This window comes from Pelodiscus sinensis, chromosome 5 (genome assembly GCF_049634645.1).
Source record: "Pelodiscus sinensis isolate JC-2024 chromosome 5, ASM4963464v1, whole genome shotgun sequence".
NCBI lineage: Eukaryota > Metazoa > Chordata > Testudines > Trionychidae > Pelodiscus > Pelodiscus sinensis.
Genome location: NC_134715.1, coordinates 51148516 through 51175319, shown reverse-complemented (window position 1 = coordinate 51175319; position 26804 = coordinate 51148516). Strand labels below are relative to the sequence as shown.

Genomic DNA, 26804 nt, shown 5'->3' with positions numbered 1-26804 from the left:
GCACCACAGACCTGGTACCGGAGACCCAGGTCCAGAAGCAGACGGGGATCACCGCAGACCTGGTACCAGAAATCCAGGTCCAGAAGTAGACGAAGATCAGCGCAGGCTTGGTACCGGCAATCCAAGCCCTGAAGCAGACGATCCTGAAAGACCGAGGCCAAGGTACCAGCTGCGGCCCAGAAGGACCTGCCAGTGATAGGTGAAGCAGTCTACGAAGTCCTGAAGAACAGCCAGCATGAGGCTGGACAAACAATTCATGTTGAGCTTATGCTTAGTCTTGTTTTTAATACCTAGTACTTATAACCTATATAGTTCAAATGTGTTTATGCTTTTAATGAACCAAGTTTCCCAAGAATTTAATTCCACAGGTTGCTGGATATGTGCTCACAGTCCTGTACATTCAGAAGGAGGCATCCCAATGATTCCAGTTCCACTGAACAACACTCAAATGAATGGCCCATTGTTTAATGAGCTAAAGCCAAATGATACCTGGCAGGATAAAAAGTTTACTAGCCCAGGATACATCCGCCTAGCTCTGACACCAGCTGGAAATACGGCTAGACATGTAATGGTACAGAAGCCCGAGTGGGGAAAAGCAGGTGTGAGGTAAACATTGTCCTGAATGGAGTATGGAACAGAAATAACACCTAGGAAAATAACAAAGGCCCTTATGACTTTGGAATCAATGGGTACTATTTGCAATAGATGATGAAGCCCCAATGCCAAAGGACCTTAACAGCAAAGGTTGGCCATTCCTTTATATGTGGTCGCCGAGCATACAAAACACTGCCCAAGGGTTGGAGTGAAACCTGCTACATTGGAGCAGCCTTCCCAGCCATTCGAATCACTAACCATCTCCCTGGGAATAGAATCCGAAACTACCGAGAGATAACAGAAACACAGCGGTTTTGGGGAATTGCGTTCCCAGGACTGGGTGTAGCCTATGCAGTAAAAGAAATTCGGAGCCTAGAAGTAGCTTTCGAGAAAGTAGCTAATGCCACAACCAAAGCTCTCTGTGCCATTAATATGGAACTAGGAGAAGTGAGACAAATGGTTCTCCAGAACCGGATGGCCCTAGACTATGTCCTAGCTAGTAAGGGCGGGGTTTGTGCCTTAGTAGGAAAGGAATGCTGTGTGTATATCACTGACACCAGCAAAGAAGTGGAGGAAGATGCCTCAGAGACTGAAAAAACTGTGGAACGCTTAAGGCAGGGGGAAGACTGGACCCTCTGGGATTGGTTAGGAAGCTGGTTTGGACATGTGGGAACTTGGATTTTGCACGGTGTAGTTTTAGTATTGGCTATATTCTTTTGTGCTTACTTTTGTTTCTTGCTAATCAAATGCTGTATTTCTTGTATTCTAGAAAACAAGGGACAGACCCTCACTAAAGGGAATGTGGAAGTAATGATGTTAAAATATGATGAGCAGAGAGAGGAACAAGAAATGTATATAAAGGCTTTGATGAAAATGGAGATGTAAACGGTTTCATGGTTAGCCTTTAAAAAGCTAAAAGGGCGGGGTTGTAGAAGCTATTTTATGTTTAGCTAGAAGCCATCTTGTATAACAGAAACCATTTCAGCTTTTTGTCCTTGCACGTAGGCCAGAGTGAACTTTCTATCACCCCATGCGCCAGGCCAAGACAGATGTGCTATTGGAATGTGTTAATTGGGCTGGTTCAGAGAGGAGAGGTACTCCCTCGTACCTGTCCGCCATCTTGTTGATAAGGCTTTGTTTTTCCTAGTTTAATTGATTATTTCTGTAATTATATGCCCTGACGTCAGACTGTTTGGTTAAGGGTATAAAGATACTAGGATTGATTGTATTAAGTAGCCTTACTGGACCCGGCTTTGCTGAGACCACATTAAGCTCACTTTGCTTTCATTAGCCAATAAAACTGTCTATTTAGCCGCGTAAACTGAGTGAGACGTTTGCTTCGACACTACACTCGAGCTTACCTCACCTTACGGCGCACACAGACGTACTCTCCCCCTCCCAAGACGTCCCCAAGCGCGGGAGAATAGAAATTTTCCAAGTCCCGCCCGCTCGCTCACCGCCCGCCGCCCTCTCCTCACTCACGGCGACCGCAGTGAGACCGACCGACTCACCCACCCCGCGCGCCTCCTCCGGCCTACCCTCCCTCGCCTCAGGAAGGCCCGGGTGGTAGTGGGGCGCCGGGGGCCCTCTGGGCAGCGCCCCGCTCGCCTCCCTCCCTCCTGCCTTCCTCCCTTCCCGGCAGCCCCCGGGCTCATCTGCAGGCGAGCTCCGCCCCCTCTCTCCGCAGTCTTTCTGTCTTTGCCTCTGCTCTTCCGAGCCCTCACTCCCTTTCTTGGTTTAAAAAAAAATGAAAATGAAAAAAAGCGGCGGCTTGCCAACGCTGCCTTTGAAAAAACCTCCCCCAGGAGACCAGAGAGAGGCGGAGCAAAGCCGCAGCGAGAAAGTATGCTTCGCGTCTCCCTGGTCCGCTGGTTCCCCCCAGCGGACCAGGGAGACGCGGAGTGGCTTTGCTTCCCGCGGCTTTGCTCTGCATCTCCCTGGTCTGCTTGGGGGGCAGCAGACAGGAGAGGGGAGCGGGGGGCCAGCAGACCAGGCAGACGCGGAGCAAAGGTCCAGATCCAGATCCAGATCCAGATCCAGAGGAGCAGATCCACAGCCGATAGCAGAGGATCCAGTGTAGCAAAAAGGAGAGAGCAGCTGTTGCTTTAAGGCAACAGAAGAGACTCTTTAAGGCAACAGAAGAGCTTTGCTCGGTGTCTCCCCGGTCTGCTGGGCGGGCAGCAGACAGGGGAGCGAGGCGGGGGGCCAGCAGACCAGGCAGATGCAGAGCAAAGGTCCAGATCCAGATCCAGATCCAGAGCCAGAGGAGCAGATCCACAGCCGATAGCAGAGGATCCAGTGTAGCAAAAAGGAGAGAGCAGCTGTTGCTTTAAGGCAACAGAAGAGCCTCCGCCAATAGGCAGTCTCAAAAGAGGTGCCTGGGCGGGGCCTGAACAGCTGATTGCAGATCAGCTGTAGAGCGGCCGGCAGAAAAACCGCGGTAGGGGTTTAAATCCCTTCCAGGCTAAAAAAAAGAAACCGCACACAACTGGAGCCTTTTAGGCTCTGGAGCACTTTCCGAGGGGCCTAGAAATAAGGCTGTTGATTGCAGAGTTTTGGTGTCAGTAGCCCTAAAAAGGGCTGGATCCGATCGGGTCCCAGGGAGCAAAGGATTCGATCCCACAGCGGTTGCTTAATCAGGTGATCTTCAAACAGGACCCCGGGCCGGATATTACACTCAAGCTTACCTCACCTTACGGCGCACACAGACGTACTCTCCCCCACCCAAGACATCCCCCAGCGCGGGGGAATAGAAATTTTCAAAGTCCCGCCCGCTCGCTCACCGCCCGCCGCCCTCTCCTCGCTCACGGCGACCGCAGCAAGACCGACCGACTCACCCACCCCGCGCACCTCCTCCGGCCTACCCTCTCTCGCCCCAGGGAGGCCCAGGTGGTGGTGGGGCGCTGGGGGCCCTCTGCGCGGCGCCCCGCTCGCCTCCCTCCCTCCCTCCTGCCTTCCTCCCTTCCCGGCAGCCCCCGGGCTCATCTGCAGACAGGCTCCGCCCCCTCTCTCCGCAGTCTTTCTGTCTTTGCCTCTGCTCTTCCGAGCCCTCACTCCCTTTCTTGATTTAAAAAAAAAAATTTAAATTTAAAAATTGGCCGCTTGCCAACGCTGCCTTTGAAAAAACCTCCCCCAGGAGACCAGGGAGAGGTGGAGCAAAGCCGCAGCGAGAAAGTACGCTCTGCGTCTCCCTGGTCCGCTGGGGGTTCCCCCCAGCGGACCAGGGAGACGCGGAGTGGCTTTGCTTCCCGCGGCTTTGCTCCACGTCTCCCTGGTCTGCTTGGGGGAGGAGGGTGGGGGAGCCAGCAGACCAGGCAGACGCGGAGCAAAGGTCCAGATCCAGATCCAGATCCAGCGGAGCAGATCCACAGCCGATAGCAGAAGATCCAGTGTAGCAAAAAGGAGAGAGCAGCTGTTGCTTTAAGGCAACAGAAGAGCCTCCACCAATAGGCAGTCTCAAAAGACCTGCCTGGGCGGGGCCTGAACAGCTGATTGCAGATCAGCTGTAGAGCAGCCAGCAGAAAAACCAGGTAGGGGTTTAAATCCCTTCCAGGCTAAAAAAAAGAAACCGCACTCAACTGGAGACTTTTAGGCTCCGGAGCGGTTTCCGAGGGGCCTAGAAATAAGGCTGTTGATTGCAGAGTCTTGGGCTGTGTCTACACTGGGCCACTTATTCTGGAAAATCAGCCACTTTTCCAGAATAAGCTGCGAGCTGTCTACACTGGCCATTGAATTTCAGGAAAAGCAACGACGCTCTACTGTATAAAATCAGCCGCTATTCCGGAACAGCTACGCTGCTCCCACTCGGGCATAAGTCCTTATTCCGGAACAGTGTTCCGGAAAAGGGCCAGTGTAGACATCCCAGTCGTCTTTTCCGGAAAAAAGCCCCGATCGCGAAAATGAAGATCGGGGCTCTTTTCCGGAAAAGCGCGTCTACATTGGCCACAGATGCTTTTCCGGAAAAGCATCTGTGGCCAATGTAGATGCTCTTTTCCGGAAATACTTATAACGAAAACGATTCTGTTTTAAGCATTTCCGGAAATTCATGCCAGTGTAGACACAGCCTGTAACTTTAAAGAGTAGTCCTGTAGCACCTTAGAGACTAACACAGGCAGGATCACATTTCCTAGGCAAAATCCGCTTCCACAGAGAGTGGAGAAGAAAAAGAGGGAAGCCTGGCTCCAGTGTGGTGGTGCCTCTGGGCAGACGCACCATTAGTTTAGCCTCGTCCCTGTGAACGCTGAGGTAGGCAGGCGAGTGCGACTAACTTAACGCCGAGCGTGCCTCGCAGGGGCGGTGCTAGGAGCCGTCCAGCCGAGGACCCAGCTCCTCTCCTGGAGCGAGCCGCGCCGCTGTGTATTCCAGGGTGTGCTTCGGGCCGAGCGCAGGACCCTCCTCGCTCCTCTAGGGGGCGCCACTCCCAAGCATTACAGCGGGTGGAGAAGTTATTGCCGGGCCCGTTCTCTGGCACGAGCCACGGCTGCACTGCGAGCGCAGCAACACGCCCCTCGCGAGAAGGGGCGGGACAGGAGATGACGCGAGGCGCAGGCCCTTAGCCCCGGCCGCTGTTTACCGCCGCTGGGAGGGGGGATCCCTTGCGGTGCGAGGCAGCTACTGGCTGCTCCGCTCTAAAGTGCCGGAAGCACGCGCGGGCCGAGGACACGAGGCACGCGACCGGCCGTTGTGAGGTCATAACGCGCTGGAGCGAGCGGACGCTCCGCCTTGTCCCGGCGCTGCTGTTGCAGTCGCTGCTCGCCGCTCCTCGCTCTCCTGGTCTCCGCCCCCTCCCAGGCGAGGCAGGGCCCTGCCGGCCGCCGCGGCGCTGTGAGGGCGCAGCCGGGCCGGGAGGAGGAGGGAGCGGCAGAGACGCCCCCGCCCAGCGGCCGCAGTTCCTGGCTGCGGCTCGGTATCGGGGCGGGGAGCGGAGCGTGGCAGTTGAACCATCGGCGGTGGATGAGCGACGCCGGCCGCGGGCCGGGCTGGGGGGGCGGGGAAGGCTGACAGGGACCCCTCCCACCCCAGGGACCGGTCGGGGTCGGCGGGCGGAGCGGAGAGGACGGCTCCCCAGCGAAGTTGGGCCGTCGCCACGCCTGAGCCGCGCAGCTCGTGGCCCGGCTCCTCGGCATGTCCGCCGCCGCCCCCGTGCCCGGAGCGCCCTCGGAGCAGCAAGTGTGGGGGGCAGAGACGCGCTGCCCGGAGTTGGAGCAGCCCAGCCAGGTGCTGGCGCAGGTGGATGAAGCCGGAGAGAGTCGCGGGGCCCGAGAAGCGGATCCCCCAGAGCCGGACGAGAAACGACTCGTGCGGCAAATGATCGAGGCCCCTCTGCCCAAGGAAAACCCCTGGACCAGGAGAAAACCGATCCCGAGCAGCCAGACCCCGGCTGAAGCGGACGCCCGGCTCGGCCTGCAGGACTCAGGTGTGGGGCGGAAGGAAGGGAGCAGCGCAGGGATGGGGAGGATGAGCTCGGAGAGCTGCTCTCAGTGTCCGAAGGGAAACTAGTCGAGCTGCCGCTGGCTGAATCCCTGCTTGGGAAACGTGTTGGTTTAAAACACCCCTATCCCTTGCCGTGCAGCGTAGCAACGGCTCCCTTAAATCGCTGGCGCCAGCGCTTTGGTGAATCAGGCCAAGTATTTGTGTCCAGCGTTCGCTGCGTTCACTCCCTCATGTTTTACATACATGGACAGATTAGGAAAATGAGCGTGGAGAGGTGTGGTCTATCCCCGTCCTTTATTCAGGTTGTGGGAGCTGGGCATTTTAAGAGTTTGGATGTATAGCTTCATTAGTTGAGGGAGAATAATCAGCTAGAAAGAACAGTGGTCTCCAACCTCTTTATGCATGAGATCACTTTGAATTTAAGTGCAATCAAAGATCTATCTCACACCCAAATACTCTTGCCCTGCCTCCTTTGTGCCCCTTCTCCGAGGCCCCACTCCTGCTCACTCCATCCTTCCTCCCACTTTCACCAGGCTGGGGCTGTGGGTTGGGATGCAGACTCTGGGCTTGGATTAAGGGATCTGAAGTGTGAGAGGGGCTTTGAGCTGATCTTGGGGCAGTCAGTTGTGGCGGGGGTAGGAGGGATTCTAAGCACAGGCTCTGGGAAGGTGTTGGGATGCAGAGGTGCTCAGAGCTAGGGCAGGGGTTTGGGGTGCTGGTGGGGGTTCATGACTGGGGTAGGGTTTCGGGATGTGGGCTCCAGCTGGGCCCTTCTGACCTCAGGTGGCTCCTAGGTGGGTGGTGCAGTGGGGCTAAGGCAGGCTCACCCCTGCCCTAGCCCTGCACCACTCCCAAAAGCAGCCAGCAAACTTCCTCCATCCCAAGCCCTGTTGAGTCCCCTCTCTGCTCTGTGGAGATGGGATACATAGTGCGAAGGGGGGCACCTAACATCAACACCCTCCTCTCTCTCTCTCTCTCTCTCTCTCCCTTGCCCAGCAAGCAGGAGGCCCCTGAGGGGACAGCTGCAAGCAGAGGGCAGGAGCTGTGCAGCAGTGCGGGGAGAAGCAGCTGAAGTGCTGGCACTAGATAGTCTCTTGGCCAAACCAGTCAGGATCACCTCTCAGAGGCTCCAAGATCTACCAGTAGATCCTGATCTACTGGTTTGTGACCACTGAGCTAGAAGTTTAAAAGTGGACGATTCTCTTTTTATTCCCGAGTACAAGTTTGTGCAAACTATGTGGGTTACTTTGTGCAAACTCAAGTCTTTTGCCCAGTATTTAATCCTGACTGGATACATTTAATTTATTCAAGCTTTTTCTCTTTTGCAAATTCCTAAACTCAGTTTAGATGTTCTTTGTTTAGTAATTCTAGTAGTTCCAAATATCAGTTGCTAGTATTTTCATCAATGAAATAGATTTAGAAGGATATTACCCATAATTCCTTGTAACCAAGAACTTCATAATAAATTGTTAGATTCTAAACTAGACACTGGCACTCTGGTGGTGTAAGTATTTTTAAAGTGAATGAAAAGTTTACTTGATTAGGAAAGAGTTACTGTCAAAACTCTTTAGTGCATGGAGTTGATTGTAGTATGTTTACATTGAGTAAACAATTGTGAATTTCAGATAGATCCTCCTTCCCCATTACTAGATGGAGGATAGATTATGCTACAGTTTTTAAAGTTGTAAAATACAGGGATTTCTTAGACTTAGTAGTAACAAAATAAGAAAGAATATTGTAACATTTTTACTTGTTTCCCTTTCTTTAGCAAATAGTAACTAACCCAATTGACTTTGGTAGCTCATTTTTAGATAATTACATGATAGAACACCTAATAAATCTATGGTTCAAGTTTTTAAAAAAAGTTTTAAGTGTAAGTATTAATAAAAGCAATTGACTTGGTAGCTTTGGAGATTTAAACTTTTAAGTAGTACCACAGGTATAGGACAGACAGTTGCAATGCAAGTTTCCTGACAAATGTGCCACCTACTTTAAATATGTGGAGACTGTCTCTCTGTAGAGAGAGTGATTTCTTAATGAAATCTTAATTCGCTTTAGAATCTTTGATTTCTGTGTATGGATTGCTAGCAAGGGAATTGGATTGAAATTACAAACTTGTATATTGTAAACTATCAGCTTTCAGATGTTAGCAGTTTTCAGTCAATACTATCCTGGACCAGATGAAAACCACTGACACCGAAAGATCTGTTTCAACTTGGAAATTTTTGATTCTGGGTTGATTTCAGGTACAGCACTTGCCCATGAATCTCCCTGCCAATTTTCTGTTTTACATCTGCAATTTAAATGTTTTTTTTCTGTTGTGTGAAAAAGATAAATGGGATTGTACAAACATTGTGACCAAATGTATAAGTGGGAAAAGCTGTTTCTGAACCTAACACTATTTATATGTAGTAAATAATTCTGGTCTCAAAACCAAAATCTTTACTCAAATTTGACTAAACTTGTAGGCATTCATTGAAGACTGTTTGACATATGTTGTTGTTTGCCTTCTTTGCCTTTTAGCCTGTTCTTTTATGTGGATTGCCATTTTTTTTCTATGTACAACTTGCAACCTTCAATATATGCCCCCTCCCACTGACTGAAACTTGTCAGTTGCTCAGTTTCCTCACTCTTTTTATCTCTAGCAGTACTGGTACAGTATCAAGGAAACTCCTTATTTTTATTGTGGTAGTGCTCTATGACCCTAGTCAGAGTGGGATACTGTTGGGGTAGGATCAGTACAAATACAAAAAATTCTGTTTGCATTAAGTGTTTATTCTTGCATTTAGGACAAGTTGCAAAAATAAAGTAAGTGAAGAGTAATGTCCTTCAAATTAGTGTCTTTCTGAGTTGCCCTTTCTGGAACAGCTTTTCCAGTGTTGCTTACTTAATATAAGGAATACCATAGAAACGTTTAATTGCAAAGGCAATTATAAAGACTTCACTGGATGCTGCTGTTTATTGCTAGGTGTAAATACCTCTTCATCCACCATTAACATATAACCCCGTTGTAAGATGAAAATCAGCAGTACCATTCAGTAATTTAAGCCAGGAAATTAATTTTTTTCAATGTACAACAATAGATTAATTTTTATGTAGGAAAATATAATTAGCCAAATCAAGCTTATTTATTTGAAAATTGCCACTGGTATTAGGGTGAGATGCAAAACAATGACCATAAGAGAAAAACTTAAAAAACAATGAGTAGTCCTGTAGCACCTTAGAGACTAACAACAAATGTAGATGGTGGTATGAGCTTTTGTGGGTATAATGCCCTTCAGATGAATAGAGTTTAAGGGGTTCAGGTTCCAAATAAAAAATGACCATAAGTTATTTGATAAAATGTAAAAGTCTCTCATGGAAGTACTGAACTGGCCCAATAATGGTTGCCTTGTACATCTTAGCCCAAAGCTGTATGGGTATAGGTGATTGAAAAATTACTTCGTCTTTGCAATGATAATTACAAAAGAAGGAGAAAAGATGTACCAGCTTTTTTAGTTCTGGAAATTTTCAGCATTTTTGTCAGGGCTCAATTTGACCAAATGTTATTGAAATAGGAACATGTTGGGGAGGTATAGGGAAAGGAAATTGTCGTGTAACTACCCCAAAAATTGCTTTTCTTGAAGTTTATTTTCAAGTAAGATTCATTCTTAACTAGCAAAAAGTAATTGTAATAGCATAACACAGATGCAATGTCTTATTGTTTCCCATAATGGAATTTATTGCATAAAACGACTCCCACTTCATTTCCACAGAAAACTATTGCTTTTTTAGTAGAATATTTCCTCTTTTTTTTTTTAATATATATATATATATATATATATATATAAAAAAAAAATTTTGGCATGAAGGAAATAATTCAGCTGATAAGTTCTGATTGTTCACAAGTTTTGTATAACTGCCTGGGTCACCAATGATTCAGTGGCTAATTGTTTGAAAGTAGCTTTTGAAAGCAGTGAAAACATTTCACAGAATAAATACATGGTTAAAATCTTCTGGTCTTGTGCTTCATGCAATGCTTGAAGCATAGAGCTAACTTATATTATGGCACACTTCATTCTCTTTTATGTTGTGCTCTATTTGTCGGCTATGCATTTCTGAAAAACGTATCTGTTTAGTTTCTGTAGCAGAACCAGTTCTCAGTAACACTTTTGAATAACTATGTTCTTAATTTCAGAAGGGTAGATTTGTCAGTCTGTAACTTTAAAAATGAGTAGTCCTGTGGCAACCTGGAGATTGATCAGAATGTACAGAATCATGAGCTTTTGTGATTCACTTCATATGATGAAGTGAGTTTTACCCACTAAAGCTCGTGATTCTGTGTATTTTGGTTAGTCTCTGAGGTGCTATGGGACTACAGGCAGTCCCTGGGTTACGTACAAGATAGGGACTGTAGGTTTGTTCTTAAGTTGAATTTGTATGTAAGTTGGAACTGGTACATATTGTAGGGGAAACTCTAGCCGAACATTTCTCCAGAGCTCAGTTTTATTCTCCCACACCTCACTTCCCTCAGTTCTTTATTCTCAAGCTGAGGTGTCTGCTGAGAAAAGCCGCTCTGCGTCTTCCTGGTCTGCTGGGAGGAGAGGGTGCTAGCTTCGCGTCTCCGTGATCTGCTGGGGGGAAGCAGCTAGTGCGGGGTTGCCTCACCCCGTCTGTAAGTAGGGATCTGATGCAAGTCGGATCCATGTAACCCGGGGACTGACTGTATTTGTTGTTGGCAATTGTTTGTAAAGCAGGTTGTATATTTATCATGTCATAGACTCCCCAAACCCTTTGAAAATGAGATTTAAGTTTCTAAATCAATTGGTATTGCAAAGCTGAGTGCTGCAATACCTGAATTTCTTTTTAAAATCTGGGCCTTAAATCCCTATTATGTCAAAGATTTTTATTTTCGTAGTATAATTTACTTAATATTGGAAATCCCTCAAATCTGTAGAATCTTGTAAATATTTGTGAAAATAAATTATATAGCTTTCCATTTAGCACAGCACTTAAACATGTGCTTTAGTTTTAAGAGTGAGTAATCTTCATTGTTTAAAAATACATTGAGTGGACCTGGTTACATGCTTGAGTTTATTGGGGCCACAGAGTAGAGCTTCAGCATTATATTAAGGACTAGAGAGCAAAGTGTTTGAATATAGTTTTCTACACTTGGTTTTCTAATATAAAAGCATAATTAAAACACATTTTTTCCTCCTTTCATTTAGAACGGCCAAGTTCCACTAAAGTTATAAAAGCAGGGAAACCGAAGACCAGGAAACCCAGCAAGGTTTGTATTTCCCGGAAAAATAGTTGAACCTGTGAATCTCAAGTCAGATTAGATTGATACCATTTAATAAACTATGTTGATTTGAACTAACACTTTAACTGCACTGTTGATATAAGAAATGTAAATTATCAATAGAGAAATATTTTTTCTTAAACATTTTATCTGTATAAGGAGCTGGTATCATTCAAGTAAATATGTCTGTTGGCAAAAACTTTTAATGCTGTATCCTAAAGGTTTGTGTTCTCCCTGGATGATGGGACAATTGAGGTGATAGTTGGATTCAGAAAAGGAGATGTGGTAAAATATTTAGAAATAGCTGAAGGCTGTGACATGGGAAACAGCAAAGAAAGATTTTTTATAAAGGATCGTAGGGTTATCTAGTAATCAAATATAGAGGATACTATGCAGAAACAGTAATACTCATGAACACTAGTGAGGTGGTAACCACAGGAGCAAAGCTAGATTGGTCTATGGTGATGTGTTTTACTCCTGGGAGTAAAATGCCACCCATCTGCAGAAAGTGATGGGGAAGCAAAAATGGGGATAGGGAAATTGGGGAGAACGGGGAACAGGAGAAGGCTTGCATGTGGCATCCCCTCAGCTGCAGGTGGGGCTCTTCTGTTAAGTAGGTCCATTGATTCTCCCACTCTGATTAACCCTCTCCTCCCACACCCAGACTCATTTATCACTCCTTTACAAATGCTCTTCTGACCTTGCCAACTAGCAGAAATCAAAGGAGGTCTTTCCCCAGAGCCATCCTCCAGAACGCCTGCATACTTAGAGCATTCTTGTTATCTGAAGCCAAAAAAGAAGATTGCTTTGACTTCAAAATCTATAATATATGGAAATATACCTATCTCATAGAGCTGGAAGGGACCTTGAGAGGCAGGACCAAGTACCATCCCTGACAGATTTTGCCCCAGATCCTTAAGTGGCTTCCTCAATGATTGAACTCTTAAACCCTAGGTTTAGCAGACCAATGCTCAAACCACTGACCTATCCCTCCACCCTTTTGTGTAGCACTCCTCTATAGCAGAAGTAAGGCATTCCAATACCAAAGGCTGGCTACTGTCTCTCTCAGATCCCTTGTGCCATCTCACAGTGTCTATCATAGGACCTAGCTCAGAGGTGTAGGCATATTAGTCTGTAACTGAAAAAAAAACAAAAAATGGTCCTGCAGCACTGTAGAGACTAGGAAAAAAATGTAGATGGTATCATGAGCTTTCATGGGCATGACCCACTTCTTCCGATGAATGGAGCAAGGGGTCATTTTTTTATTATATTTATTTGTATAGGGAGGGGAAGAGAAGGGAAAAAATCTTAATTAAAGTGATGAGGTGAGGTTACAGAAACACCTGTGTAGGGGACTTTCCAGAGTGCTGACATAGCCACTACCACTCTCCTTGCCGCTGTCTGAGGCTTCTCACTGATTGGTCCTGCTGGGCCAGATCCACTGGTCTCCCCCAGCCAAGGCACCAATCTGAGATCACTATCCCTCTGAGAAGCAGTACAGACACTGAATCTCTTCAGGTCCAAGGAGAGTGCAGCTTAGGGCCCAGCTTCCCAGGAAAACCACTCCCCAAAGGGGATCAAACCCCAAATAATTAGTTAGGTAAGCTTCATTTAACAGTGAATGGGGGAATGTACACACTGCTTGCTCTCCCAGGTAATAGGAATGTAAGTGACTAGTCAGCTATCTGATAAGCATAAACTTATCGGATAGTTGACTACTGATGTGATTAGTCACTTCCCCCTCTCCCTCTTGGTGCCTCTGTCTGAGAGAGGCAGCAAGGTGGGGGAGCAGGAGCCAGTGCTGGGAGAAGCCAGCTTAAAAGTTGGTTCCCCCCCCCTTCCCCCAGCACCACCGTCTCCATGGGGGCGGGGGCACAGAGGAGGTAGAGGCACAGTGGGAAACAGCGCAAGTAGGGACTAAAGCAGTCTCTGCTTGTGCTGATTTTGCTGCGATTCTACTTTTAAAATGTACAAGAGTCCTGCCTGGGGTTCTTGCTACTGTTCAAAGGTGGAGGTGTTTTACAGACTAACCCAGTGTTTCCCAAATGGTGTTCTGTGGAACCCCGGGGTTCCGCGAAGTGAAAATAAGGGTTCCACGAGAAAATTCCATTACAATAATATATTATGAGTTTTAAAAAATAATTCATATTTAAGCATTTATTTAATTTAAAACAATTTTCATTTGTGTTTGCCACGATAAGTGTCCCTGTGTAAGCCCAGCTTAGCCAGAGAGTGGGGACGATGATGTCACTACTCAGTGGTGCAATCGCCTGTTATATCATAGAATACTAGAACTGGAAGGGACCTCGAGAGGTCATCGAGTCCAGTCCCCTGCTCTCATGGCAGGACCCAGTGCTTTCTAGACCATCCCTGATAGACATTTATCTAACCTACCCTTAAATATCTCCAGAGATGGAGATTCCACAACCTTACACGCTCTGATAAACAGTTTATTTTTAAATTATGCGATATATAAAATCACGTGTTTATAGTTATGAAATAAATGGTCTGTTTTTTATTCATGCTATTTAAATTTAAAATGAAGCATTTATAATTATACATTTTGTGAGGACAGAGTTCGACGGCTGGGGGCAGGGGAGAGCGAACAGGGTGCTGGGAGGGCAGAGGACAGGGTTCTGCAGCAGGGGACAGAGTTCTGTAGCTGGAGACGGGAGTGGTGACATAGTTCTGTAGCTGGGGACAGGGGAGTGGGGTCTGGGGAGCGGGGAGTGTGGACAGGGGGCGGGGTTCCAGTGGCAGCAGAGAGTCCCCTGCATCTGCCTCCTCTCAGGATTCTGTCAAACCAGTTACTTGTATGGGAGTGCACAAGCAGCGCTCTCGTGAATACTTCATTTCAGTATAGTTGCATGATTTTTTACATTTAAAATTTAACCATGACAAATATACATTGACTGTGATAGATTCAGATACATATCATGACATTGTTTAGAATTTGTTTATTATCATCCTTACTTATTTGTGGTCTACTTTTTCAGCTCCATATATAAGACTGTTATTAGGGGGTCCGCAAAATTCTTTCGAGTTTAAAAGGATTCCGTGGCCAAATAAAATTGGGAAACTTTGGACTAATCAAATAGTTGATGGAAATCCACTGTTCAATTTTAGTTAATCTAAATTTAACATCCCTACCTGGTGGTAATTATTTTCACTGGTCTTGATAGTACTGTAAGTACAAGTTATTTTATTAAGAACAAGCAGTAGAATTTAAGTGGTTATAAGTGAGAACAGGCAGAGCAAAGTAGATTACAAATCAAAAGTAACAAAAAATGCTTAGCTAATTCTAACACTAAAATCTTCAGCACAAACTTACTACAAACTCACCCTAAATCTGTTTCTGTTCCAGCTGCACCTTCAAACCAAGGTCATCTCCCTTCCCCTGGGGTTTCTAGTTCACTCTCCTTGGGAGTGTCCAGCCAGCCAAAGACAAAAGACTCTGGACTTTCTATTCTTTTTAAAGAATTCCATTATTGCATGGGGAGTCACATGGCCACTTCCCACCAACCCACTGTTAAGACTGAAGGATAAAAGGCTATTTGCATATGATTGCCCGGACATTGAGGCCTCTCAGCAGTAGAATTACCCTTGATGGCTTTCCATTTGCACACACAAAAATCATAAAGTATTCCCTACTCCACAAGTCTACTTTTACACACAATAGTAATACATACATCAAAATAAGATAAACAGATCCAGCGGATTAAGACATGAAGACTGACAGTTTATGTGGTGTAATTTGTTCAAAGCACTTTTGAGTTGTGTATATTTGTTCATAAGTCTGTTTCATAAAACATGGAGGGAGAGGTCTGTCATGAATGTCCATGGTAAATGAGGCTAATAGAGTGGTCTGTCAGTGCCTAATAGGACCTAGCTGTTTACTTTGGTATCCATATAGGAGTCAATGAGGCCTGCTACTTCACTGGTAACTACAGTGAATCTGGAACTTTTGATTACTATGGAACTCTTAATATCAATAAAATTGAAGCTACACCAGTACAAAGGACCTGTTTTGCCTCTCACTACTTGCATCATCACTTATTCATTGTGAAGGCTGTTTACTATTACTGTTGCATGAGTGCAGACTTCTACCATCATTTGTGCCAGTTACAGCATCGTTTGTATGACATGGACTAGTATTCCTTAGTTTCAGTGATGACATGTAGGCGTCTGGTACCTGCTACACCTCCCTGCTTAGTATTGAAAGCCAGGAAGCCTCTGATGCTTCTGGGGTACTGCTGTCTCGGTGTAGATTTCAGGCTTGGTCACTTTCATCTCTTCCCAGAATTGCACTGATCTGATTGTCCATGTATTTCTACTCATTGGAATCCATAGTGAGTTTCTGTGCTTCCCATTAAACACATTTCAATTAGTCCTCCAGAACGCATTCCTACTCTCATAGAAGACACTTGACGAGCAGCCTAAAGAATTGGATGGCCTGGTCTTGACACTAATGGACTCTCATACCATATCGGCCTCTTCATTGGCCTTTTCTGTGGCACTAACTTTTTCAGCACCGTTTCCTCACAGAAGGAGGTTTCTGTGAAAGGAGAGGCTTCCCTGCCCAATATCAGTAGACCAGGAGCTGCTGGTATAGAATAGCCTCCAGATGCTATTCTACAGATCATTCCTCAACCTTCACTTAGATTTACCTTCTACTTTGGTTGTTCAGGACTTGCCTCAGGAAGGATCTGTCTTACCAGTTTTGAATACGTTGTCTTTATCATCAGATGAAACTCTGGTACCAGAAGCTTTTTCTCTTCCAATGATTTCAGTGTTTACCAAGAACTGAAAAGGATGGCTATAGTTCTTGGTATTCCAATACCACTTGTGAGAAAAAATTATCCTAAATATATAGTTGTGTTCAGGGCTTGCCAAACCGCGGCGAGCCCCGCTTGCCAGCCATGCTGTCTGGCGATGTGCGCGTGCGCATATCGTTCTGCACATGCGCAGATCGTCCAAACCCGGCTTTTCCGGGTTACAATAAACTCACCACGCGCATGTAGATTATATTATTTGTCAAGCCCTGGTTATGTTGGCAACTATGGCAGCAAAGGTTGCTCTTCCTATAAATGAGGGAAATAATGCAGCCTACTAAGTCACTGTGACAAATCCCTTCATCTGTTCTATCTGTGGCTAAATACAAGATACATTCTGATGGGTCTGACCAGTTTTGCTTTTTTACTGTATACCAGGCTCATTGGTGGTACTGCTACAGATATATGGCACCACAAAGATTGAGCTAGGGCAACCCAAAAGGAAAATGTTGCATAAATCTAATGTTTTTAGGAGAGGGAATTATTCAGTGGGCTTACAGTTTCACATTGCCCATCTCCATTTGAATAGTCCTGTATCCAACCACCATGTCCTGCTGGACCAATATCTAAAGTTACTTGAGGATTGTAACAATGAGTTTCAGTGCTTCTTGATGAGAAGTCATCTGGCCTTATGTGAGATCTATATGCTTCTTTAGATGCTGTAGTCCCACCTTTAAGGATCATGGTCATGGCAGTAACCATACACCATTTTTCATGGCTGTGGTCATTGGGGATACCTTCAGAAGTACAGCAGGGATTTGAAGACGTTCCTTTTAAGGGCTGTGCATTGTTTTCCACCATGACTGATAAAGTTTTATACACAGAGAGAATCTCCATGGCAGTGTTCAAGTATCTAGGTTGTCGAAGCAAACGCCTCACTCAGTTTACGCGGCTAAACAGACAGTTTTATTGGCCAATAAAAGCAAAGTGAGCCAAACGTGGTCTCAGCAAAGCCTGGGTCCAGTAAGGCTACCTAATACAATCAATCCTAGTATCTTTATACCCTTAACCAAACAGTCTGACGTCAGGGCATCCAATTACAGAAATAATCAATTAGACTAGGAAAAACAAAGCCTTATCAACATGATGGCGGACAGGTACGAGGGAGTACCTCTCCTCTCTGAACCAGCCCAATTAACACATTCCAATAGCACATCTGTCTTGGCCTGGTGCATGGGGTGATAGAAAGTTCACTCTGGCCTACGTGCAAAGACAAAAAGCTGAAATGGTTTCTGTTATACAAGATGGCTTCTAGCTAAACATAAACTAACTTCATCAAGGTCTATACACCAGCCCCAAGAGGACTAAATATCCTCAGCTTCAGCTGAGGGCAACAGTTCTACACCTCTGGGCAGTTGGACTAAGCCAGGCACAAACGTGAGCTACAGAGAAGGGGGCTGGGGCTAGCCCTAGCCTCTGTCACTTCATCAACGCACCCATAGTCCTCCACACATCCTTTTTGAGTCTTCCATTGAGGACAGCCTAACTCTCAGTACAGATCTTATTCCTGGGGGAATTCACCTAAAAATTCTATGCACAGTATTTTAAAATTCAGAACACTTTATTTATTTAAACAAAAGAATACTAGGAGGTGGTGCCCCCTGCTTGCCACACTTGCCAACCTCCCCTCTGAGGGTAGGCAGCCCTGGCTCTTCCCCAGCAGTTGGGGAGGGCCAGATTGAGGCATAGCAGCCCTGGCCTGCCCTGGCTCTCTCCCTCTAGCCACCGGGGGTGGGTGGGGGTGGGGGCAGCTGGATCAAGGCCGTGGCTGGCCAAGCTCTCTCCCTTTGGGGGGCAGAGGAGGGAAGAGTTGGGCCAGACTGACGCTGGTTCCGCTCTCTACCCTCTGGCTGCTGGGGTTTGGGCTGGGACAAGGCCGTGGCTGGCCCAGCCCTCTCCTTCTGGCAGGGACGGGGAAGGAGACGCGGCTCCCGGCTCTCCCTCTGGCTATGAGGGTCAAGACCACATGGCTCTGGCCTCTCCCACTGACGAGGGGTGAGGCCACACGGCTCCCGTGTGCACCCTTTCTGCGAACCACCAGCAACACTGCACATATCCTGTGCGCGCCCTCTTCCCCCACCTGAGGCCCCGCGGCTCCTGCACCCTCCGCTTCCCCTACCTGAGCCCACACAAGGCTGTGTGGCTCCCTTCCCTCCCCACCCCCCAAGTTTCCTGCGGGGGCCCCCCCCCCAAGTCCCTGAGAGGTAGCGTGGCTCCTGTATACCCCTTGCTTCTCATGCGAGCTCCCATGTGCCCCTGCCTTCTGCTCCCCTCTCCTTTTCCACCCCGGACAGTGGAGGAGCCACATGGTTCAATTTAAACTCAGGCAGCTCAGAGAATGGGGGAGGCTGCATGGCTCGCAGCTCCTTCAGAGTATGGGGAAGAGGGTGGGAGGAACGCAGCTGAGGGAGGGACTGCAAGATGCAGAGTGATGCATGACATCACTCTGTCATCCCACAGGAAAAACCCTTTTAAAGTATAGTACGATAATCATGGTGGTTTGAATTATTTTGGTAATCTTTTTAAATTACAATTCAATGGATGGAAAATAAAATTGAGGCACACTGGAAGAAATTTTCAAGCCTCTTTGTAATAGTAATGTGACTAGCATTGACCTTCTAGTGTCAAGGCCGTTCCCCAGTCTGCTGCAGAAGGGGAGGAGGTTTTTTGGGTTTTTAACCAGTTCTTTGAATTCTTTGTAGAATGGTTAAGAGGCCATCCTGTTATGGCACAGTGGCTTTTGAGATGTATTACCAGCTATATTGCTGTATGCCATTGTGTTAAAAGTATACTTCCTGAAAAGTCAGCACAATGCATTTAGGATGCATTTGTCGTCATCTGCGTTTATAGAGAATAGGTATGTGAAGGGTTAACTGGTTGAGGTTGGAGCAGCTGCCTGTCTGTGGCAGGGGGCTGCTCTGGTACAGCCCCTGCCTGTGATGGGCCCAGGCATCCCACAGGCAGGAGCTGCTCTGACCAGGACACCAGAGCAGCCACTGCCTGTGGGGAACCCTGACCCACCACAGGCAGGGAATGGTCCAACATCCTGGCCAGAGCAGTCTCTGTCCATGGCAAGCCAGGGCACTGCACAGGCAGGGGCTGTTCTGGCTGGGCTGAAGCAGCCTCTGCTTGGGAGGAAGGAGGGAGGTTTCCCAGCTCAGTCTGTTCCAGCTTGTCTAGAGTGGTCCCTGAACTCGCCCCTCTTTAATCAGCTATCCTGTTAAATAATGTATTTAACCAGTTAGTCAATTAAATAGGATTTTATATCCCTAGAGGAGAATGCCTCTATTGTCAATATTTGTTTAGTAGAAATGTTAACATGTTTTCTGGAAACGTGAAAAAAACAGATGTACATTGTGTCTTCAGATGAGACTCCTGGCCCCACCGCCACTGAAAAGTGCTTGGGGGCATTTTCAGTTGAATGTAGTATACAGTCATTCAGAGAAGACACAATAGTGATTCATCTTTTTGAAGTTGGGTTTTTTTGAGATGTTGCATATATCCATTCTGAGACCCACCTGCCCTTTTCCAGTTCCTCAGAGTTCTCCTCTAACTTTCTGGTACGAAGGCTCTGTTCTTTATACTCTCTGTTGAGAGCATGACAGAAACCAGGGAGCATGCGTGGCAGCCCCTACAGTTGCATTATCGGAACACTCTCCAGTTACAAATGCACGAGGCGCACATTACAATTACACTGACATGGACATATGCAACACACATAAAAAACCCAATAGTTATGAGGAGTAACTTTTTTTTTTAACATTTTCCTTAGGACCAGTAATGTGGTTGCTATGAAATGTGTGGGCAGAAAGGAGATGCAGAGATTTAAAGGAGGAAAAATTAATGTGTTACATTTGGCAACCTAGTTGCTTTCATCTAAAAGATTTTTGTCTAAATGAAATATACCTATCCAGTAGCCTATCATAACTGACATGTAGGGTTTTTAATTAGTTGATGGGATTACTTTTTATGGATATATACTTGTTATGGACATGTCGGTCAAGGAGTTAGATTGACAATTATGGTAATATCAAACTAGAGAAGTTTGTAATTAGGATCACCTTTTTAACATAGTTTTATTTTAAATCTTTTATATTGTTGTGTAGAACTTTGCATTGGAGGCAATCACTCTGCGTAGCTGACTGGATTGCTCACGCTTGTTGGGTAAAGTAATGTTATGCCTGGTTTCTGTTAGAGTTCATATGTTAAATGAGAAATGATTTTATTTAATTATATCTATGAAACATAATTCATCTCTGACCATCCCTGTTAGGTGTACCAGATCTCATTCGCTCATTCTGAAATGCTGGTCTGGTAAACATATAAATTGTGTATTTTGTAACTTTACAGGCTAGTGACTTCAGTGATATCACAAACTGGCCAACACCAAGTGAAATAGCCAACAATGAAGTGAGTATGTTATGATATTTATGTACTTTTATATATAGTCTGAATTATAATTTTATAAACCTACAGAGCTTGTGGACTCCTCTATTTCAAGCTCACTGTGTGGTGACTGAGACATTTTAGGATTTCAGCAGAAACACTGAAAAGGGTTTTGCGGTATGAGTTAGTTCACTGAATACAGCTTTTTGACTCGGGTGTTATATTCCTATCCCTCCCACCCATCCCATAGAGATGGAACAATATAAATTCTGCTGACTTGAGCATCCGTCTGTACATGGAAGTATGCAGGATTTACCCCATACTTTTACATTTTGATTCCCCTTTTTCGTGTGTCAGTATAGCTCTTCCTTTTTGGGATGCATATGCAGGAATCCTTTGCAACACTGTAAACTTGGGGTTGCCTACATGCTTCCTCATGGATCTGAATGCTCACTGTTTCGTTCCACTGGCAATACAAAATACAAGCCATCTTAGGTTCAGGTCAAACCAAATCCAAAAATGGAGACAATTTGTGTTGAATTGAGATGATCTGTTTGGGTTAAGCAATACATTTCCTTTAATCTGAAACTAGTTTTTTGGGTTGAATGGCTAGACCTGGGATGCAGATGACATCTTCAGTCCCCCTATCTGCTTGATGTGCAGAAGGGATTTGAATATCCCTCTCTCATATTGTTGGGGAGTGCCCTAACTGCTGGGAAAGAGGGTTTTCTGCGACAGACAATGTTTTCTGTTGAAGATGTTCCACTTCATAAATAATTAGTCATTGCATTGTAGAAGTCTCTTGAACATTGTAGGTGTGTGCCCTAACTACCCCAGGCTGTGGAATCATTCTCTCGCTTACCTGGCCCAGTGACTGTTCTTTGTCATTCATAATAAAATATACTGTTGGATTTAGATAGGCTTCAAGCTAGTTATGTGAGTTCAGCAAGTGCTGTTTCAATCTTTGGCTCTATTCTGGCTATTTCTCTTTCCCCTGATCCCACCATGATTTTCTTGATGAAATTGAAGGTTCTTTGAGTGATATCCCCATCGGTGCTCCGCTGTTGGTGTCGGGCTTGTCCCGGTGCCGCAGATTGCAGACTTTTTCAACAGTGTCCATTCAGGTTGTGCATGCATGAGGCATGTGGTGTTCCCACCTTTGAAGTTAGCACGCAGCCCGACTCCTCTCAGTTCCTTCTTCGCTGCCCTTGGCTGCAGATGGAGTTCCAGTCTCTCTCCTTCTCCTGTCCTGACTTTTGTGAAGAAATTTTAGTTAGAGTAGCCTTATCTGTTGCTGTTTTTGTTTATTTATTAACCAGTTAACAGGTTTAAAAAAAAAGTTTACTTCAGCTTTGTATATATTTAGTCTACCTGTTAGGTTTTACCGCCATGCAACTCCTCAGCAGCTAGCTGTGGCGAACTGCAGCCCGCTAACTGATGCAATGCTGGGGTCTCCCAGCTTCAAAAAAATGTGAAAAATGCTGGGGCTCTATGCCAGCATCTGACGGCCATAGTGAATGTATACGCTGTCTGGGTGACACATGTATTACCCAGAAATGTGTTCATTGCCTTACTCTTACGGCGAGAGCTTGCAAGGCTAGAGAGCTCAAATGTGAATGCTGCTATTTGATGAAGAGCTAGACTCTCACCTGAATAGATGGAGCAATAATTGCTCTGATGGGACTTCCCCTCAGGAGAAACTCTCGAGCCCTCCCCTACAAAAGGTGTATTCAAAAGCGAAACCTTCACCAGTCTGCTCCCTCCGAATGCGAATTAACAAGGGAGATGAACCAGGCACCTCAGGCATTGATAAATCTTGAGCCTCCTACGTAACAGGCTCAAAAATATGTTCTAAACAGCCCATGAAGCTGGAACCCCAGCCACCAAAAAGGGCACCTATTAAGGGCCCCCGAAACAACCAAAGCACTGCCGGCATTATCCCCAGCACCCTGCGAGCCCCCAGCACAGTGTTTCCCTCTGGCACCAGGGAAAGCCAGGGCAAATTCCACCCACCCTTTGACTGTACAGCCTAGCCCCTAGTCTCTTGGAACTCCAATGACCACCAATCGATTCCTCCTCTACCACCACCACCGGCTGACTCAGCACCTCAGCATAGAACATCAAGCCACCACCACTCCCCAGTGCATAGAAAAATGCACTCTGCATCAGTAACTGACAGGTGATGGAGAACTAGATCCCTGGGTGAGACCTTGGCACGTCATCTCTCTCGCTCCCCTTCATCAGTGAGGGGTTCTCCTCCCTTGCCATGCTCACCTACTTTATCACAATATAGTGGCTACCAGAGGAATGCAAAGAGTGTTTTCTCCTCACAACATCCATTCCCAGAGAGAACACACACATCATACAGGGCACACCGACTACGGCAATATCAATACCTTCTGTGCCACCCCAATTGGCTGTACTATCCTCAGCCTCATAGTCACTGGTCCCCTTATCATAATTGGGCACCATGAGACAGTTCCACTACCCCCCCACACACTTGCACAGATATCACCCCCTCCAACAGAGGATACATGGACACAGAGGATGACCCAAGCATCCAACAATTGGAGATGCCACCCAATGATAACTCATCTTCTGCACCTGATGAAGTAGTTTTCCCAGAGGATCCCTCACCTAGTGATGACCTAAAACAGTTTCAAGATCTGTTCAAAAGGGTTGAAGATCTGTCAGTCAGGAGGTTGTGCTATCAGATGTTCAGGAAAAGCAGTACAAAATACAAAATTGTGCTTCCCCTGGATGAAGTAATATTGGAAACAGCATACAAAGTATGCCAAACGCCAGCCACATCCTCCCTCCCCCAACTAACAAAAGAGATGATAGAAAATAATTTATTCCGTCAAAAGGCATGGACTTTTTATTCTTACACGTTCAGCCTAACTCGCTAGTGGTTGATGCTGCAAATCAAAGGTTGAAAAACCCTTAGTACAAAACAAATACACAAGACAAAGACCATAAATGCCTCGACTTATTTGGGAGGAAAATGTACTCCTCAATCCTTCAGCTACTCGTAGCTAACTACACAGCCTTACTCGCAAATCCCAACTTTGATAACTATGCAAAACTAACAGAACTCACGCAACACCTCGCAGATAAGAGGCTGACCTTGAAAAGCATCATCAAAGAGGAGTATACCATATCTCATACAGCCCAACAGATGTTTCTCAATGCTGCAGACACCATGGCAAGAGCTCCAGTGATATCCATAGTAATGAAACATTAGTCCGGGCTTCAAGCAGCTGGAGTCCCTAAAGATCTCCAAGCTATGGTGGAAGACCTGCCATTCAACAAGGACAAATTATTTGCTGCAAAGACTGATGAGGCCTTGCATTCTTGTAAAGACTCGCACGCCACCTTTCGTACTCTAGGGATCTACATCTCTCTCTCCCCCCTCCCCCCCACCGACTGAAGTGTTATACGCCCCACCAGAGTCACAGGGACACAATCTTTGGCAGGCAGCAGCATCGACCATTTGACCAAAAGTTGCTTCCAACCCCATAACCAATGGCGAAGAGCCCCAAACACACACACTTCCATAGTGCAGGCCTCTAGGCAGCAGGTTTGAGAATTTGGTTGAGCATCTGCCTGACCTCTCCTCCACACCAGTGCCAGGCAAGTCCAACATCTTCTACCACCACTTATGTCCTTTCTACAACCAATGGACAGCAATCACCACAGATTGGTGGGCTTTAGAAATTATCAGTTGCAGGTATGCTGCCCCTTTCATGTTGATCTCCCTAACTTTTCCACTCTCCCTCTCCCTTTTCAGGGACCCATCTCACAAAATGCTGCTCTACTAAGAAGTCCAACACCTTCTCAACATAGGGAGCTGTAGAACGGGTCCCCAAACAATACCAAGGGAGAGGTTTTTACTCAAACTTTCTCACCAAAAAGAGGCCTCCAACCCCTGGTTCTATCTTAGACCTCCGCCAAATGAATAGATACCTCCACAAGCAGCGCTTCAAAATGGTTACACTTGCCACGATTATCCCGGCTCCAGACAAAGGAGACTAGTTTGTAGCCCTTGACCTTGAAGATGCGTACTTCTATATCACAATACCTCTTATGAACAGACATTTTCTATGCTTTACAGTAGCTTCAGACCATTTCCAATACAGAGTCTTCCTGTTTGGATTCTCCTCTGCCTCCAGAGTCTCGTCTAAGACTTTGGCAGTTGCAGTGGCACAGTTTTGATGAAGAGGCATCGCAATCTTCCCTTGTTTGGATGATTGTCTCATGCAAGGCCCCTCTCAACAGGCCACAATGGAGATAAGATTCATAAAGGCCTTCCTCCAGTATTGAGGTTTATTATCAACTACCAAAAATCCGTTCTATGCCCCCACAGAATTGCTGGAGTTAATAGGGGCTCACATAGATTCCACAATAGCACGCACCTATCTTCCCAATCAGCACTTCCAGACCATCAAAGCTAGTTTCAATTGTGACGATCAACCCAACCTTTCCTATTTTAACCAGTCTCAAACTCATGGGGCAAATGGCAGCTACCACATATGTCGTTCCACATGCCTGACTATGCTTTCAAGGTTTCCAACACTGGATTTCTTCGGTGTATACGCCAACCAAACACCATGTCCAAAGACATGTCTCACCTCCCCAAAAGTCCTTATTACCTCGTTACAGTGGTGGACCCAGGCACATAATCTTTGCAGCAGGGAGATGTTCCACTGAGATCAACCATACAAACAAATCACTACAGACGCCTTGCTTCTAGGCTGGGGCACCCAGTCAAACGACGAGTCCAAGGCTGCATATCTACCTGCTCAAACTTAGAGCAGTTCACAGTGTGTGCACACACTTCCTTCCGCATATCCAGGGCTCCACGGTGCATATGCTCACCAGCAATTTGACCTCTATATTCTACATCAACCACCAAGGGGGAGCCAAACCACCATCTCTATGCACAGAGGTGATTCAGCTCTGAAATTAGTGTATCCATCACAACATAACCATCATGGCATCATACCTACCTGGGATCAAGAATACCACAGCTGATACACTCAGCCGCCACTTTGTCACAAACCACCAATAGGAACTGCACAGTCAGGTTATCCAAGACCTATTCCAACACTGGGTCCAACCGCAGATAGACCTCTTTGCACCCAGCGAAAATTCCAACTCATTGGCAGACACAATGTTCTTCCAATGGAATACTCACCTGTTGTATGCATTTCCTCCTATACCTCTGATGCCCAGGATCCTCCGGAAGATACAGCTAGGCAGGGACCATGTAATCTTGATAGTTCCAGCTTCGCCTCGGCAGACCTGGTTTCCATGTCGCTGTCAACTGTCTCGCCGACCTCCCTACCCACTTCCAACCTGCCCGGACCTTCTCTCCCAAAGCAAGGGTGCGATCCTCCATCCTGAGCCGCAAACACTGCACCTGGCAGCATGGTACCTATCTGGTTCTCAGAAACGGAGCGACAGTGCTCACAAGTAAAAACTGTACTACTTCATAGCAGAAAACAGACTACACATAATACATATTTGTGCAAATGGCGATGATTTAAGACATGGTGCACCCAGAAGGGAGTCCAACCATCCATGGCTCCACTTCACTTGATCCAGGAATACATCATGCACCTGAAACAACAAAATTTATCACTTTCATCACTCCAAGTTCACCTGGCTGATATCCTGGCCTTTCACCCTCCGATAGAGGGGGGTCTCCATATTTGCTCACCCCATCTCTATGAGGTTTTGGAGGGGCCCGTCTCGATTGCATAGATGCTATAGCTTCTCTGCCACAACAAAGGTTCCAGACTATACAGGGCCTTGTTTCATTGGTCCAATCCAGCCCACAAGTCTCCACACAAACATGTCTCCAGTTACTTGGGCACATGGCAGCAGCCACTTCAGTAGTACAGCATTCCGGACTGAAAATGAGACCTATGCAATATGGCTAAGAACTGTATACAACCCATTCTTCCACAGCATCAACAAACTGGTATCAATCCCAGTCAGGATCAAACAATCCCTGGCCTGGTGGTCAAACTCAAGAAATGTGTGTGTTGGAGTACCTTTTCACAAACAATGCCCATCTGTGACCATAACAATAGGTGCATCTCTTCTCAGCTAGGGAGCACACTCAGGTTCTCTCAGAACTCAGGTGTGATGGTCCCCACAGGACTCCAACCTGCACATAAACATACTAGAGCTCAGAGCAGTATTTTATGCATGCCAGCATTTCCTACACCTCAGACACAACAACACGGTATACATATCTACAGACAATCAAA

At 46.3% G+C, this 26804-nt stretch overlaps 1 protein-coding gene across 9 annotated transcripts in view; it reads left to right on the top strand.

Annotated features, from left to right (window-relative positions):
• The first annotated feature begins 5164 nt into the window (after positions 1-5164).
• The window catches only part of LARP1B (La ribonucleoprotein 1B), a 115298-nt gene continuing 93658 nt past the window's right edge, over positions 5165-26804 (top strand). For 5 of the 9 annotated variants that reach the window (XM_075929960.1, XM_075929957.1, XM_075929954.1 and 2 more), the window contains exons 1-3: positions 5166-6010; positions 11235-11296; positions 20491-20550. In XM_075929960.1, coding sequence (XP_075786075.1) covers positions 5719-6010; positions 11235-11296; positions 20491-20550 — 414 coding nt within the window. In that variant the 5' untranslated portion in view covers positions 5166-5718. Of the gene's footprint in view, positions 6011-11234; positions 11297-20490; positions 20551-26804 lie in introns of all 9 variants that reach the window. The other 4 variants (XR_012904143.1, XM_075929959.1, XM_075929958.1 and 1 more) reach the window with 1 other exon arrangement.